Genomic DNA, 15,810 nt, shown 5'->3' on the forward strand with positions numbered 1-15,810 from the left:
ATTTTTAGGAGATTGGCAGATTGAGTTATACCTTCTGTGATTCCCTGAAATAATCCTCTTAATCCTCATTGCTAAAATGCTTTTAAACTTTAAATTCTTTAAACATCTAAGCAACTGAGCAGGGCCACTCTATATGAAAATTGAATTGTTTAAATATTTATGCATTGCTGAAAGAAAATCAAACAAACAAATCAACAAACAAACAAGCAAAAAACCCCAGACATTATGCTAGCTGTGTTTGTGATACAGTGATCGGAAATGCACCATCCTCGTTAAGGATATGGTTTTTGTTTGCATTTGAGCATGTGTGTCCGAAAGGTTGGTGCATGTCTCAACATGTTGACAGTGCTAATTACTTAAGCGTGGAACTTTCATCTTCAGCAGAAAATGTGAAGTAGCAGTTAGGTATGACTTCGGACAGGCTACTGAAGTTTTCATTCCATCTGCGACAGATATTTGCGAAGACAGGCTGACTGTGTAACACAATTCACTTTAAAAACGAACTCAGACACTGCGAAGACATAGGCCCCTCATTGTGTACATATCTTTTAAAGTTATCTAGATATTTTTAAATGCCTCTTCAAAAATGTATATATCTATAGATATCATATACTGCACATTCTTTATATACACATTTAAAAACATAAAATAAGACATGTTTATAATATCTACCAGTTCATCTATCAACAAGGTCATTGTTTTCCTCCCACAGATTGTTCATAGAATATATGAAAGCATAAAAAAAATGAAAAAAATCGATTGTGAAAACAAACTCTCAAGACTACACAAAAAATGAAGGCGATCAATTCAATATATGAGATGCAGGCAGATTTTAGATTCTAGAAGAGATGAAGGATAAAAAAAACAAAAACAGCTATATTGGCAAGTACATGTAAATGTGTTTATAGTATTTCACACGGTGGGGAGTAAGACTCACACACACAACCACTTACGTTGGGTTGTCTGGATGTCGGGGAAACAAATGTCCCAATTCCTTGCCTGGTTTTAAAAAATAGACTCAATATGGCGTTTCCGGTTTCAGACACAGATTGACTAGAAGCTAAAATTACCGGCGGACCCCTGAAGAAAAGACGTGGAAATCCCTCCAGCTTTAAGACGACAGTGGGGGGAAGGAGGGGGGAGGCCAGGGGACACTGAGTGGGAGAGGAGGGGGAGGGGTGGGGGAGGCTAGTTTTTATGAACTCCACCCACCCATAACAGGTGGTGGTGTCAGGGGTCAGACCGTGAGGGTGAGGGATGATTATGCGTGGGGGCAGGGCGGGGGCCTTTAGCAAGCGCAGTCCTGGTGAGGGGCCGCTGGCTGCTCGGTAAGCTGGGGCCCCTGCTTGGCCCCTGTGACTGCGGGGTCCGCAGCATCCAGACTCTCAGACATCTTCTCACAGATAATGTCCACCAGACGCTCGAACGTCTGCTTCACGTTGATGTTGTCCTTAGCGCTCGCCTCAAAGTACTCGAAGCCTGTCAAAAGAAGCCCCGCAAAAAAAACACAGGAAACCATTAGACAGGACACGCACACACACCACACACACACACACACACACACACACACACACACACACAAGCACACACTTTTCCAGCAGGTTTCTTGGCACACATCATCTTTAACCTCCTGAGACCCAGGAGTAAAGTATTTCACATTTCGTCGTGGATGACAAAACATGTTCAATAATTAAATTTTAACTGAATATCCGTTATGTTAACAGAAATGCTGTATAGAGCTCACGGAAGCCAAAATGTAATGTCCTCCTTTGAGAACGCAGGGTCTCAGGAATTAAACTACTCGTCAGCTTTTTAATGTGCTTTATCATAACACTTACAAAGTTATACTTCTGTTGTTCACTGACCAATTAATAAAATATTCAGCAAATATAACCTCACCTACTGTTCGAAGTGCTACGCGACATACTCGACTTGACCAGAAGGGAATATACACTGAGGTCCATAAGTATTTGGACAATTTCTGTTATTTTTTTTCTCTGCACTCTGGCACATTGTATTAGAAATGAAACACTGAATATGACATTACAGTGCAGACGGTCACCTTCAATTTTGAGATTTTGAGGGCGTTTACATCCATATCGGGTGATCCGTGTGCATCCACAATTACACAATCCTTTATATACTCTATTTTAGGGGACAGTGCTGGGACTACAGAAGCAAAGGAACCACAACAAATCGTACCTCGGTCCAAATACTTACGGACCGCACTGTATATTTGTCAAACTCGTCCGGGTGGAGAACACACGTACCGTATTATCCAGCTCGCCAAGGGGGGGGGGGGGGGGGGGGGGGGGAGCGTTTCAGATTCACGCACGAGGCATAGCGCTTGCACACATCTCTCTGACCTCGAGGCGGTGGCTCTAATTGGCCCAGGAGGAATAGCTCCGGGAGACTCACCCAGATGTTCAGACAGCTGCCGGCCTCTCTCTCCTGCGACCACCCGCTCGTCCTCCATGTCACACTTGTTCCCCACCAGCAGCACCTGGGCGTTGTCCCAGGAGTACGTCTTGATCTGGGTGGACCTTCAGCAAACACGCAAAGCGTAAAGACACCGCAACCGCACCTAAGCCCTATAAGGTTATAAGTGCTAGGGCACTCAGTCCGCACCCTGAGTCATCCGCCGGAATCCGCTAGCTTGCCAATTTCAACAAGTGCCCGTAAAAAATATGTTATATCTGCATTCTGAGTGGTTTTCAGATTTGGTGTAAGATGACAAAGAGAATGGGCTCCAAGCAGATACCTTTTTTTAAATGTCATACCTTTTTAAATGTCATACTTTCAAACAGTATTTTTGTGTAAAAATTCCACACATACACTTAGTGCCCTATAAGCCGGGGTGCTGCACTGTGGCTGCCCACTGCTCCTAATGACGAGGATGGGTCAAATGCAGAGGACAAATTACCCCACAGGGTTCAATAAAAGTAAAAATAAATAAATCAATAAAAGAAAAATAAACAACCTATGTATGACACCAACTCATTTTTGCCAAAAACGTCAGTTAGAAATACGAAGGTCTCATGTAACATGTTCATTTAGTTTCACACCCGATGAAACAGCGGCAGCTCTCGTTACTGTCTCTTTAAGAATCGCACGGCGGCGATCACTCTGACATCATCAGCACCCACCAGTCCTGCACGGCGTTGAAGGACTCCTCGTTGGTGATGTCGTACATGAGGATGAAGCCCATGGCGCCCCTGTAGTACGCCGTGGTGATGGTCCGATAGCGCTCCTGGCCAGCCGTGTCCTACAGGGACAGGACACAGCAGGGGCTCACACGCTTACCCTTCAGTGATTTTCGGCTTTTCATATCGTCCTGGAGCCACCGATTTGTGCCCCAAACTGACCCAAGTAAAACCATTACAATCTTGGCAGAAATGTATGAATATTTTTGGGTCATTTTTTTCTGAGCGGTTTTTGTAAAAACGATTTCCCACCTGACGTGACGTACTGTATGTTTTTGCATAATTATCAGATGACGTCGCTAAATGTTAAACACGGGGAGCTGACGGTCGGGAATTGCGCTCCGGGGGCAGGGTTTAGGGGTTTGCCCTTTGCGAACATCATTTTGTGGGCGTTTCAGATGCGAAAACCAGAAGAGGAGAGAATGCTAATGCGTGCGTTTAAAAGCACAAGCACACCCACTAGCCAAATAAAACCAACACCAATGCCAACCAGGCACATTAGCCTCCACAAACCCCCCCACAGGTGTTTATGAGTTACACATAACTGTTCACTGCAAGCGGTGCGATCGAGTTTCCGTTTAGCCCTACGTGATTCTCTGCGTTCTGCCCTAACGCCGATGTCCTTATGCAAAAGTAATGCCGACAGATCCACTCCAGTGGCACGGCTTGGCAGCCTACAGCCTGATATTGGCAGTCCTGCCCCGTTGGCCCGGCCGATTGGGTTACGGGCTAAGCTCTAATGAATGCTCAGGGTATTAAGCTCTGCCTTACTGACGCTCGGGCCCGGCGATCTCAGAACAGCGGCTTGTAATAACACCCTGTGACATCCCTACCGGATGTAGCGCAGGCCAAAGTATTACCGCGTTCAGAACGTCGCAAATTCATCACCGTGATTTTTTAAATTATCAGAATAACGTACGACAAATTTATGCCCATTTTCAAATATACACCTAGGCATAACGGAATATGAACATATATGAGATATGATTTTTAGTTTTTTTTTTATGGCTTCACACACTTCACCTAGCTTTCTGTGCAGTTAAGCAGCATCGTCAATAGTAATGCACTAGTGGCCCTGGCTAAGCTGACTGCAGGGTATGCAGTGTTGTGGGGGATGGGCCGGTGGGTGGGAGTGTATCCACTAAGGGAGACTGTAGGGGGAGGGGAACTGATCCCTGCTTCTGATAGCACACACAGCCTGCTAGCGGCCTGCTGGCACCGTGTGTGTGTGTGTGTGTGTGTGCGTGTGTGTGTGTGTGTGCTTACGAGTGTGTGTCAGTGCTTGTGTACCATTTGTGGAGGGAACGCAGACGCTGGAGCTAATGTGTAGCGAAGGCTCTCCCTCGCTAGGACCGATAGCGCAGCCGCTGAAGCCTTCTGTGCGATGACATCACTCGTCTGTGGTTGTGGATATTCGTGTAGCCTGGGATGGTGCATTACAAATCAGGCCGAACGCAGCCCTGCTCGGCCTGTAGCGTAGTGGTTAAGGTACATGACTGGGACCCGTGAGGTCGGTGGTTGATCCCTGGTGTAGCCACAATAAGGTACGCACAGCCGTTGGGTCCTTGAGCAAGGCCCTTAACCCTGCACTGCTCCAGGAGAGGATGGTCTCCTGCTAAGTCTAATCAACTGTACTGCCATTAATGTAATGTAATGTAATGCTCCCGATTCCCGCGACCAGTTTAAATTCACCTCCCCTCCATTTTCAGTGTCCTTCCTGGGTCCGAGAACAGCTTGAGAGCTCTTTCATTTTAGGCCCCTACACATCAGTGTTCTCTTCCTGGTTTTAATAGTAGGTTTAGTGTAGGTTTTTTTTAAAAGTACGTAACTCTGTCTCCAGAGCCCAATTCCCTCTCCACCTCCTGTACTCAACTTTTAGCAATGACCTCCAATAATTATACAAAGACATATGTCACGTCACATGGGAAATCGTTTTACAAACAGCTATGAAAAATATACTTCTACCAAAAGTACAATTGTTTTACTTGGATCAGCATGGAACATAAATCAAAAGCTCCAGGATGACATTAAAAGTTCAGAAACACAAAGAAAAAAGTGCGTGGGCCTTTAAAAAACTTTGCCAAATGTTGGAAACGATGTAAATTTGGATTGGGAAAATGGGACAGAGGACAGGTATAGTACATCATTCTGCAGCCAGATTAGTCCAGCAGCCCTGGCAAAGGACCAGGTTCTTGGTTTGCTTTTTAAGGCATCAAAGAGTCACAAAAGAGGTACTGTGTGAACTACAGCAAATCCACAAGGCACGAAAAGCCCAGATTTTCATTGTTTGATAAATCATTCACAGAGTCACCACAGTTCAAATAAAACCAACACAGGGACTAGCAAAAATCCAACCACATTTCTGAAAGATACAAAACGGAGTATTAAGATGGCACACACTCAGGATCAACATGAGACTAACCATAAATGCAAAAAGCTATTTATTATTACAATTTAATAATAAATAACATCTTACATCTAAGGTAACGTAACAATTGTAAATGTGTAATAAATAACTCTTTGCATCTAAGGTCAGTCCTACAGTATGTTATTCCAGAATATGTGGATTTTTATTGTTCTGGAGTCAGCTAAGGGCCACTCCTATCTTTTTTTATGGATTATACTATATATGTTTTCTTGCTGCTGCCAGCACCTCATGGATTGAGTAACGTCTCTACTATAAACAAAAAAAACCCAAAAAAATTTCATGAGCTACAGCTGCAGAGTGAACCGGCACAAATGTCTTACAGCGGTTAACAAAATTCACAATAACAACTGATGTAATGATAGCAGAACCGGTGGGAGTCGTGCACCCCTGAAACAGACAACCCCTGAAGACGGGGCCTCACCCAGATCTGCAGCTTGATCCTCTTGTCGTTCCTGTAGATGGTCTTGACCTTGAAGTCGATGCCCACCGTGCTGACGAAGGCCGGGGTGAAGGAGTCGTCGGCGTAGCGGAACAGGAAGCTGGTCTTGCCCACGCTGCTGTTCCCGATGATCAGGATCTTGAACATGTAGTCGAAGTTCTGGTCGGAGGACTCCTTCTGCCCATACCGAGCGTCTGTAGCTGAAGCCATCTGACAGGGCAAACAAACGAGAATGCTTCGAATAGATATCTAGCAGAGCAACAAACGAGAACGATTAGAATAGATATCTGCCCATACCAAGACTCTGTAGCTGAAGCCATCGTACAGAGCAGCAAACAAGATGTTTACAATAGATATTTGCCCATATCAAGCGTCTGTAGCTGAAGCAATCTAACAGAGCAACAAACAAGAAAGTTTAGAAAAGATATCTGCCCATACTGAGTGTTTGTAGCTGAAGCCATCTGACAGACTAGCAAACGAGAACGTTTACAATGGATATAAATAAACTGGTAACACTTTACAATAAGATTCCATGAATTCGCTACTTATGTATGTAGTTGTTACTACTACTGAGAAGTTAATAACTACATTACTTAATATCAATTCATGAACCTTATTGTAATGTGTGACCTATAACTCAAATGACAACTCCAATAACTCACAATGTGGAATGCAGACAGTGGAGTCCTCAATCATTCAAAAGAAGTATTTCTTCCACCAAAAAAGGGAAGTATTTTAGTTTTATTCCACCAAGTACTACAGCCATATCTTATTGAAAACTATACAAAAGGGTCTGCTTATTACAGTATAAGAAAGCGGTGCCTATGAAAACTTCAGCCCTGGTTCTGGTGAAATCTCGTGTTATGTTATGAAATCTACAGTATTAGTCAGCAGCCTGCTCTTTAGAAGGGTTGAATACATGCAACTGAAACTTGCTTCATGCTGACAAACTAAAAGATAATTATCTTTCAGTATTCAGTATTCAGTAAATTCGGCCGTGGAGGGCAAAGATAATTACGCCGTCTTGTTCAAAAATGCACATCTCCACACCCATCACTTCATGTTGGAAATGAAAATATAACACATATTACATAAGCTAACTCTTATTACATTTCTGTTATATCCATTCTACCTTTACTTCACACCTTGCCAGGCAGCAGAGGATGAGCTCCCCCTCTATAGCCGGGTTCCTCCTGAGATTTGAGATTTCTTCCTACTAGGGAGTTTTTTTTTGTAGCTAATGTTTGAGGTTTTTCCTCCCCATTTGGCAGGGTTTTTTTTTTTTACCGCATGCGCTTGCTATTTGGGGCGTTCAGGCCTGCTGGTTCCTCTCTAAAGCGTCTTTGTGACAGTCTTCTGTGAAAAGCACCGCACAAATCAAATTCAATTGCACTGAAATTGAACAGGTGTAAGGTAATGTAAGGCGTACGATAGGAACCGAATGGCCTCTCGGTTGAGAGCCAGGAGACCCGGTCCAGTCCAGTGCCAGGAACCAGGTCATTAGTGATGAAGCAGGACAGAACGCCTGCAGGCGCCAGAGCCAAACTCAGCTCTGGTGGGCACTAAAAAAAGGACTAGAGCTATCGATCAAAAGGGCAATTCATCAGTCTGCACACAGAGCCTGTAGAATTAATCATGCAGGCCCCACTCCTGTTCTCCTGTACATCAATAAACCCGGGGCACTCAAGAGGGACATCTCTCCCCGCGCCCCTTCTTCATTTCCCCCCCCCCGACAGCTCCTCTCTTATTTAACACAATGGGTCACTTATCCTCCACCGTGGAGCGGAGGAGATCAGGCACTTCCATACGGACACGATAATTCTCACTCGATGGGAATCCGAGCCTAGAGTTAACATAGTCGTTATCCTCTCACCCAAGCCTGCTTTAAATGAGCTTTTTAGCACTGTGCCACCATCCACTGCATCACTAATACTGAGTTGGTTATTTATCAGTGGTGCTAGAACCCAACCCCCGCTCCCTGTCCACAACCCCCGACCCCTAAAAAGACCACAATGGAAATAAGTCTTAGGCTTTTTGGTGTGTTTATCCTTATCCTTTTTTTAACAGTAGCTGCAGCCACTCTGGCTAAATGGACCACTTGTATTTTAAAATTGTTTTTAAATTTATCGCATATTCCAAATAATGAGCTATTTTCAAGATTATGACATAGCTGGCTATTTTGGTACTGCGCCAGACGTCTGTTGAGAAAGTGGCCTGTGTTTAGTCAATGGTTGGCCTTCAACTTAAAAAAAAACTTCAGAAAACAGCCTGGTGAATTAGTATGGCGATTACTGAACCAAATATGTATGTGAGGGGGAAAAAGGAACAAATGTTGACAGAATCCAGGCCTAATACTAATCCATGTATACATTCAAATCTAATTAATATTTCTAACCAGTATCATGTGTGGGTAAAATCAGAGTGCCAGCGTATTGTCATAGGGATCAACCTGTTATTGCAGTAAGCCACACAAGTAGATAAAATCTAATTTAATACAAACAACTATTTTCTGTTTCCTGTGCCAAGCACAGTGAGATTAATTTCGGAAAGCAGTGAAAACAAACTAAATCAAATCCAAATAACGCAACACAACATAACATAACATAACATAACATAACATACAGTAATGAGCCGTTTTCTTCAGCAGGGTAAACCTTTCGTGGTTCTCTTGGCGACGGGATTCCACGTGTAAACGAGACGCGAGGAGAAAAAAGGTCAGAGGAACTGAAGCGATTGAGCAACTCCAAACGGACCCGCAATGACTTTCATTCCAGCCAGCGCCGATCAATGTGAAAAACAACCCCAGAAGGAAATTAATACACAGAACACAGCCAGCGTGCTCACTGTACCTTTCAAATGACTTCCAACGGGCTTAAGTCCTGCGGGTCGGACAGCTGGGTAAATATTACGCTCCCAGCGCAGGAATGCACTGTTTAAGATGCACCCTGAAAGATGGAAGATGTTTCTTGAAAGATTTCCTGAAGGGCAGAGGAAATGAGCTTCCAGTCCACTCTTGAGTGACTCACAGATACGTCCCCTCCCAAAACGCCAGTACAAGGTCAAATGAAGAGAGATATCAGTATCCTCTGAATGGCGCCTGTGTCTGTCTCGCATCACTGTACAAAACTTTACTTTTTCCTCAGAAAATACAGCATGATTCACTTCAGCTACACTGGCTAAAAAGTGTGATATGATATTGCAGAGCGCAATGACTCAGACCCATGGGGTACTGTAGATCAGCCTTGGGTAAAACCCGTTATGGTGACAGGTAATCTTATGACAATCTCTCTCTCTCTCTCTCTCTCTCTCTCTCTCTCTCTCTCTCTCTCGCTCTCTCTCTCTGTCACTTTCTCTCTCAGTCTCTCTGTCTCTCTCTCTCAATAAGAATTCATAAATCTTAAAAAGAATACATAAATACGTAAACCCACCAAAGATTACTCAGAGATAATTTCAACTGTCATGTGTCCATTTGTCCTGCTGGACTCCAAGACTTACCGTTTTTCCACATTTTACATTAAAACATGTTTTTAGCCATGGAATATTCTAGGATTTCCGACTGTGCCTCGCTTGCATGTCCTCGTTTGCCACTCTGGGTCTCTCTTTCCCAGGCCTGAGCCCAAGGGGTGTACCCGCTCTTCGTTTATTACGAAACACATCGTCCTGGGCCAGAGAAATCATAGCCGCGGCTGCCGTCTGCCTGCTGCCCCGGCAAGTATTTTCCACATTACGAGCCGCGCTGCGTGCAACAGGAGCGCTGCCGCACCTCTCGGCGATGACGAGCAGCAGCCAAGGAGACTCTTAAATAACAGGAAGGCGCACGGTGTGACCCGGGCTCACCTTGCCTTAGCCGACCGACATCCATTACGTTTACATTACATTATTGGCATTTGGCAGACGCTCTTATCCAGAGCGACGTACAACATAGGGCATACCCATAACCGGGGATAAGTGCGCTGAAAGACCCTAGAGGGAAGTACAATTTCGACTGCTACCTGTACAACAAAGATAAGGACCAGGGCCTTTTTTTTTTTTTTTTTTTGAGAACAAAGAAACAAACAAACAGAGCAAAAGTGACCAAAGTTAATTATCCAAACACTGCTTACCTAGCCAACTAAAAATACCGATACACAAAGCAAGTCACAGAGACAACAATTAAGGTTCACAGGGAGGTAGGGAGGGATGGGGAGAGGTGCTGCTTGAAGAGGTGTGTCTTCAGCTTGCGCTTGAAGGTGGGGAGAGGGGTGTGACTGCATGCAGGCCACACCCCGCACCTTAACCAGCAATGCATTGGCTCGTAGTCTTTGAAGACAGGATTATGTTTTTAAATGACGGTTCAAGCAGCAATATATTCAGAATTCGGGGTAGACCTGGGGTACCTCGCCGAAAAGGACAGAGCTGGGCGTGAGGGAACTGTTAGCCCTGACTGATTAGCCTCGTTATTTGGGAAATATTAAACTCATATTTTGATTTGAAAGGGAATATGTTACATAGAGATATCACAGGCGGAATGAGACTGCATGCATATCGTAGCGGATTCGTCGAGAAGGCAAAGGCACTGACCAGACCTGGGTCAAATACACGACTGTTTTGGATTCAAATACTTTTCTAGGCTTTACTGAGCTGGTACTGGAACCTATTAAACGCTCTCAAGAAGTGCAAACCCTGCCTTCTGGTTCTCTTGGTTGGCTCAATTGCGTCAGGCAAGATCACTGAAGGACAGAAACGTATTTGAATCCAAAAAAATTATGCATTTGATGCATTATGCACTATTTTCTTATTTGTTGATTTTTTGAGGGAAAACTAAAGTCAGACATCCTTGAACTTTAATTGCAAGAGAAAGGTTTGTTTCACATTTACTGCAGCGTACACAGTAGTTACAAGTTTAAACCTATTTTATTAGCCTATTTTAATGCATTTTAATCAAAGTAAAATCAATTTTAGTGGCCCCACCAGCCAAACAGAAACTGCTGATGAACCGTTTTAAACAAACTTGGAAAAAGGCCTACTACCTGGCCTGCTATCCGGTGCTGTATGCTAAATCTATTATAAATATAATTCACACCTACTGTAAGTTGATACAGTCAATATATCAGTGAATGGTGTTTAGCTTGACACATTCGCATTGAAGATTCAAATTCATTCTAGTGGCTGTGTTGTTTTCCCCACATTGTTTTATATTAATTTCATGTGATTAGGTCTAATTTTCTCGTCCAACAGATCATGTCTTTAACCAGTTGGGGCCACACTTAAGATGTCTTTCACAAACGTGCTTTTCTCACTTTTCTCACCCAAATAGTAATGCAACAAGGCGAGGTCCCCTAATGTAATAAACAGTTAAATGTGCATAGTGGAAAAAGTTCAGTTCAAACCAAATACAACTCTAGTTTAGAAAATCAGAAATCAACTGTTTTGCCCATCTTTCAACAGATATATCAAAACCCTCCTTGTAGCCAACTTGTCTCTAAAGTTTAATGTTGCTTGCACTGCCATTTTTAATGTTTATGAGGCAGATCCAGTGTGGATGCAAACAAAGGAAAGTCACATTCTCTGTGACTGAGATTGTTTCTAAAACAGAATACATTACATAGAAAATATGATATCTCTATTTCTTTAACTATAGCTGTGTCTAACATTTGCCTTTAACCAGTTGTGTCTCATCTCATGAAAATATAGCCTGGAAAACTTCTACTGGTTGTTACTTCACTCTACAGAGCTGGTGTAAAAATATCCTGCACAGTTCATGAAGCAGGCAGATCAACAAAAATATGCTGGTGCACGGCCAATAAAAACAGCAGGAAATGCAGCTAATGAAGACAAAGTACACTGCATATGCAGCAAATATTAGATGACCTGGTTCCTGCGAGCCACTGCTCACAGATTTAAATAGAAAGGCAATATCACTGTCCTCATTCCTTATACTGTGTTGCAGAAATGATTGAGGATGTGAAGAAACTCCGAGATGAATGCCAATTACCTGCAACTCTCTTGTACATAAAATAACATTTCTGACAAGTAGCCTAAACCTTTCCAAGTCTTAGTTCTGCGTTTCTGCCTCTCTTCTATCCCCAGCCCTCTTACAGAGCATAATTATGTCTTAATAACAGTAATGTTACTAATGACGTTACCGGATTGTGTTTTATTAAATAGCGAGATAACTGGATATCATTGAAGTGTATTTGCATCTGTAACTCTAGTGGTGGTTCCTGCACATTGCATTGCCTAAAAGTGTCAGTCCAATGTTTACATTGTAAATGTAATTGCTGATTGTGTACTTTGTCTGCACAAATGGTGTGCCAGCTTACAGCAACTGTGCAGGGCACAGGGGATGATTGTGATGAAGTATATTATTATACTGTAAAGTATATGTCGGTTTTCACAATTTCAAAAGATTTTTAATAAAGACCCTTAATAGACACACACCTGAAACTGAAAGATTCTGCCAATTACCACTGCATAGCCTTTACATTACATTACACTTTACACTTCATCAACAATTTTGCAGCCAGAATGATATTAAATGCTCCACAAAACTCAATAGAGATGCGTAGAGCAGAGCTGCTTTTAAAAGGCCGGTTTCACGGGGTTAAATAAAGAAAGAGACAAAATCCCAGGGGAATGCCAACGTATAATATCATACACTGTACCTAAATAATAAATGCTTTGGACATTAATATTTATGCAGAAGTAACCAATCCTGCATGTCAAACATTATCTCATGTCAGACCAGACCACTTCATCAATGTCTCATTAAGAGGCTGATGCTGTATACCATTTTTATGCCGTGTCCAGTAATGTAAATAAATGTGCAATGCATAGCATTTTGCTGAACAGAAATATAAAATTGTCAGTTCTAAAGGGTGGGGCAGACCTGCAGAATCTGCACCGGAATGCCAACGCCGCAAACAAATGCGTTAATTTGCGCCACAACATCCCAGCTCAAAAACGCTCTAACAGTTAGATTTCTCCTCGTCCTATTTATCCCTGTCTGATGAAACGTTACAGAAGCAATCAAGCGAGAGGTAAACTAAGCGAAATTATGGACAGCTTCTGAGCCAGTTTCATTGTGGGAAGAATACGTTGTGAAAGCGTGTCACTGTCTGCAGGAGGCTTAGCAGCTACAGGAGCGGGGGGTAGTTTTAGGTTTCTGAAGACCGGCGGAAATCTGCTGCAGTAAAGGCGGGCTTGGGGACGCATGCAAATCTAATGGATATTGCGGTCTATATAGAGAGGAGATCTAAATCATTAAACACTGAAGAGACTCTGTCACTTTTCTCCTTAGCTACAGCCACCCGTTACTCTTTTGACGCTTTTATTCCCAAAGTCATTTGTCTGTGCAGGGCTTTGCAGTATGAAACATGGCAATTCATCTCTCAATGGTAATAATGTACCCACAGCCTATGTTTGGAAAAATGACTTTCAGGGCTATGGACAAGGAGGACTGGGTAGTTTCTTATGCCATAGATGAGCCAAAATGCTCACTGGAATACCAGTTTCTATTTTATGGATAAGATTATATAAATGTGGCAAAATGTGATAGGCCTACTCAGCATGAGAGCATGCATCCGATTTGATTGACAGGCGCAGGTTGTGCTTCTCATGGTGTGTAAAGAAACCATTGGGTCGGTAAACTGTAAGCCAATAAAAACGGACTACTGTATTACATTACAATCTACACCTGTGGGCCACTGAAAACACTAGACTAAAGAACAATGTCAACATAGCTGTCCCACCCAAACAGGCAAAGGCGACAGTCCGAAATCCCTCAATGATCTCGCTCCGGTTTGGCCCAGGACAAAGCTGAGCTTAAAGGTGCACTTGCGGGCAGAAAAACAATAATGGTCCATAATTAAACTTTTAAATCCATTTTGTAACTCTACAACCATAGTTAAACACTTAAAAGCTCTAAAAATTATATAATGCATAGCATGCTCAGACGAGTCAGTTGTTCATAGGACTGTCCCGTGCAATCTATTCTTTTGAGTAGCCCATCAGCCCATAAATAGACACGAGATTTCTTTTTCTTTTTTTTTTACAACAGCATCGTGTTCCTCCATTTCCAACGTATTCACCGTGTTGTGGATAGGCTACATATTGCCGTTTGCTTCGCGCAGACAGCCATTTATTCAGTGATCACGCCAAATGTCTACAACATACTAAACCCATCACGTCGCAACGAGAACAATATTTTCCTATTTTTTTTTCTGATTATGTTTACAATTGGGAAAACCATTTTGATCCCAAATGAACGAAATAGCAAGATGTCGCGGAACGTATGGGCTAGCCGATGGATATTACTTTCAGGTCTCGAAGATGCGCGCACCGAATGCTACTGCAACATAGCCTACTGTGCGAAAATATGTAAACCTGCCCCACTGAAATGTCCTCTTTTTTGTAAATACATCTAGTTATTACTGTTCCTCGCTGAAGCATCTGATGTCAAATGAAGGTTAGGCTATTATTCCCTTGTTACATGAAACAAACGTCCTCCAACAACATACCGCTGGTGTTATTGCAAATTGAACAACAGCGTCATAATATGCGGATTGAAAATACAGCCATCTTCTTACCGTTTAATGTCAATTTTAATTGCAGTGTCTATTGCCTCGATGCAGCACTTCGTCTTGCACCTGCAGAAGCACGAACGTCACTCGATTAGGCTACAAGGGGCGGGCTTCTGAGGTAGCGGGGGGTTGATTGATACCTGAGAAGACTAATCCGGGCTACGCTCTCACCCAGATCTTAAAATATTCATGACGTGTTAAACCAACGTCATTCATTATTGATTCCGCCATCTGAGCCCCTCCATCATTTATGAGGAAAGCAGTCTTTTAAAAATACTTAATGAACGGACTACCATGAGTTTTCAATTATTTTAACGCTGTAATAATCTGTCGTTATTCTGTCGATAACAGAAATGAGACGCAGACAACCGAACGTATATCATAGGCCTAGTCGAAACAAGCATTACATTGAGCATCGGTTTTAAATAGTTGAGGGAATAATTATAAGTAATTGTAATATCGAAGAAATAAACATGTTGCCATTATTATTACAATGGCTAAGTAAAGATAACGATAATAATGAAGAAGAGGTAGTTAGAGGTTGTGTTGTTGTTGCTGTTGTTATGATGATGATGATGATGATGACGACGATGATGATGAAGGTTATTATTATAATTAAATCCACTTCTATAAAAGTATTACGCTTTTTCTTTAAGTAACTGATAATGATAAGTGATTTTATTACATTCATTGGAGTGGAAATGCAATGAAATAATTTCACACCTTATTTAAAGAACAAACCATGTGAAAGAGTAATTCTTTCTTCTGTGAAAAAGTCTTCTGTGAAAAGCGCTATACAAATAAGATTCGATTTAATTAAATTAATTTCCCCCTTAAACGTAATAGCTAGTGGCACCACCTTTAGCAGCAAGGTGCTTATAATTTGATATTAGTCTTTTACATCACTCTGGGAGAATTTTAGCCCACTCTTCTTTAGAGAACTACATACATTCAGACAAATTGGTTTCACTCAATCAGTTTGCACGGAGCTTGCGCTTCATCAGATGGCCTCTAGAGGTCCTGCCACAGCATCTCTATTGGGTTGAAGCCTGGACTTTGACTAAGTCACTCCAAAACTGTTATTTTTAGCCATTCAGAAGTGGACTTGCTTTTGCGTTTTGGATCATTGTCTTCATGCATAATAACCCAATTACTCTTCAGCTGATTTTTTCAACTTTA

At 42.5% G+C, this 15,810-nt stretch overlaps 1 protein-coding gene across 2 annotated transcripts; it reads right to left on the reverse strand.

The window, feature by feature from the left end:
* Positions 1-306: 306 nt before the first annotated feature.
* On the reverse strand, positions 307-14,711 carry rab3ab (RAB3A, member RAS oncogene family, b). Of its 2 annotated transcripts, none has more exons than XM_061240510.1 (5): positions 14,638-14,711; positions 6,053-6,280; positions 3,147-3,265; positions 2,419-2,543; positions 307-1,479 (listed from the first exon to the last, which is right to left on the reverse strand). In XM_061240510.1, the coding sequence occupies exons 2-5, from the start codon at positions 6,278-6,280 to the stop codon at positions 1,289-1,291; spliced, it is 663 nt and encodes a 220-aa protein (XP_061096494.1). In that variant the 5' UTR covers positions 14,638-14,711; the 3' UTR covers positions 307-1,288. The 2 variants fall into 2 exon arrangements, with proteins under 2 accessions (XP_061096494.1, XP_061096493.1); XM_061240509.1 differs by lacking the exon at positions 14,638-14,711 and adding an exon at positions 8,920-9,048.
* Positions 14,712-15,810: the final 1,099 nt, after the last annotated feature.

Source organism: Conger conger, chromosome 4 (assembly GCF_963514075.1).
Source record: "Conger conger chromosome 4, fConCon1.1, whole genome shotgun sequence".
NCBI lineage: Eukaryota > Metazoa > Chordata > Actinopteri > Anguilliformes > Congridae > Conger > Conger conger.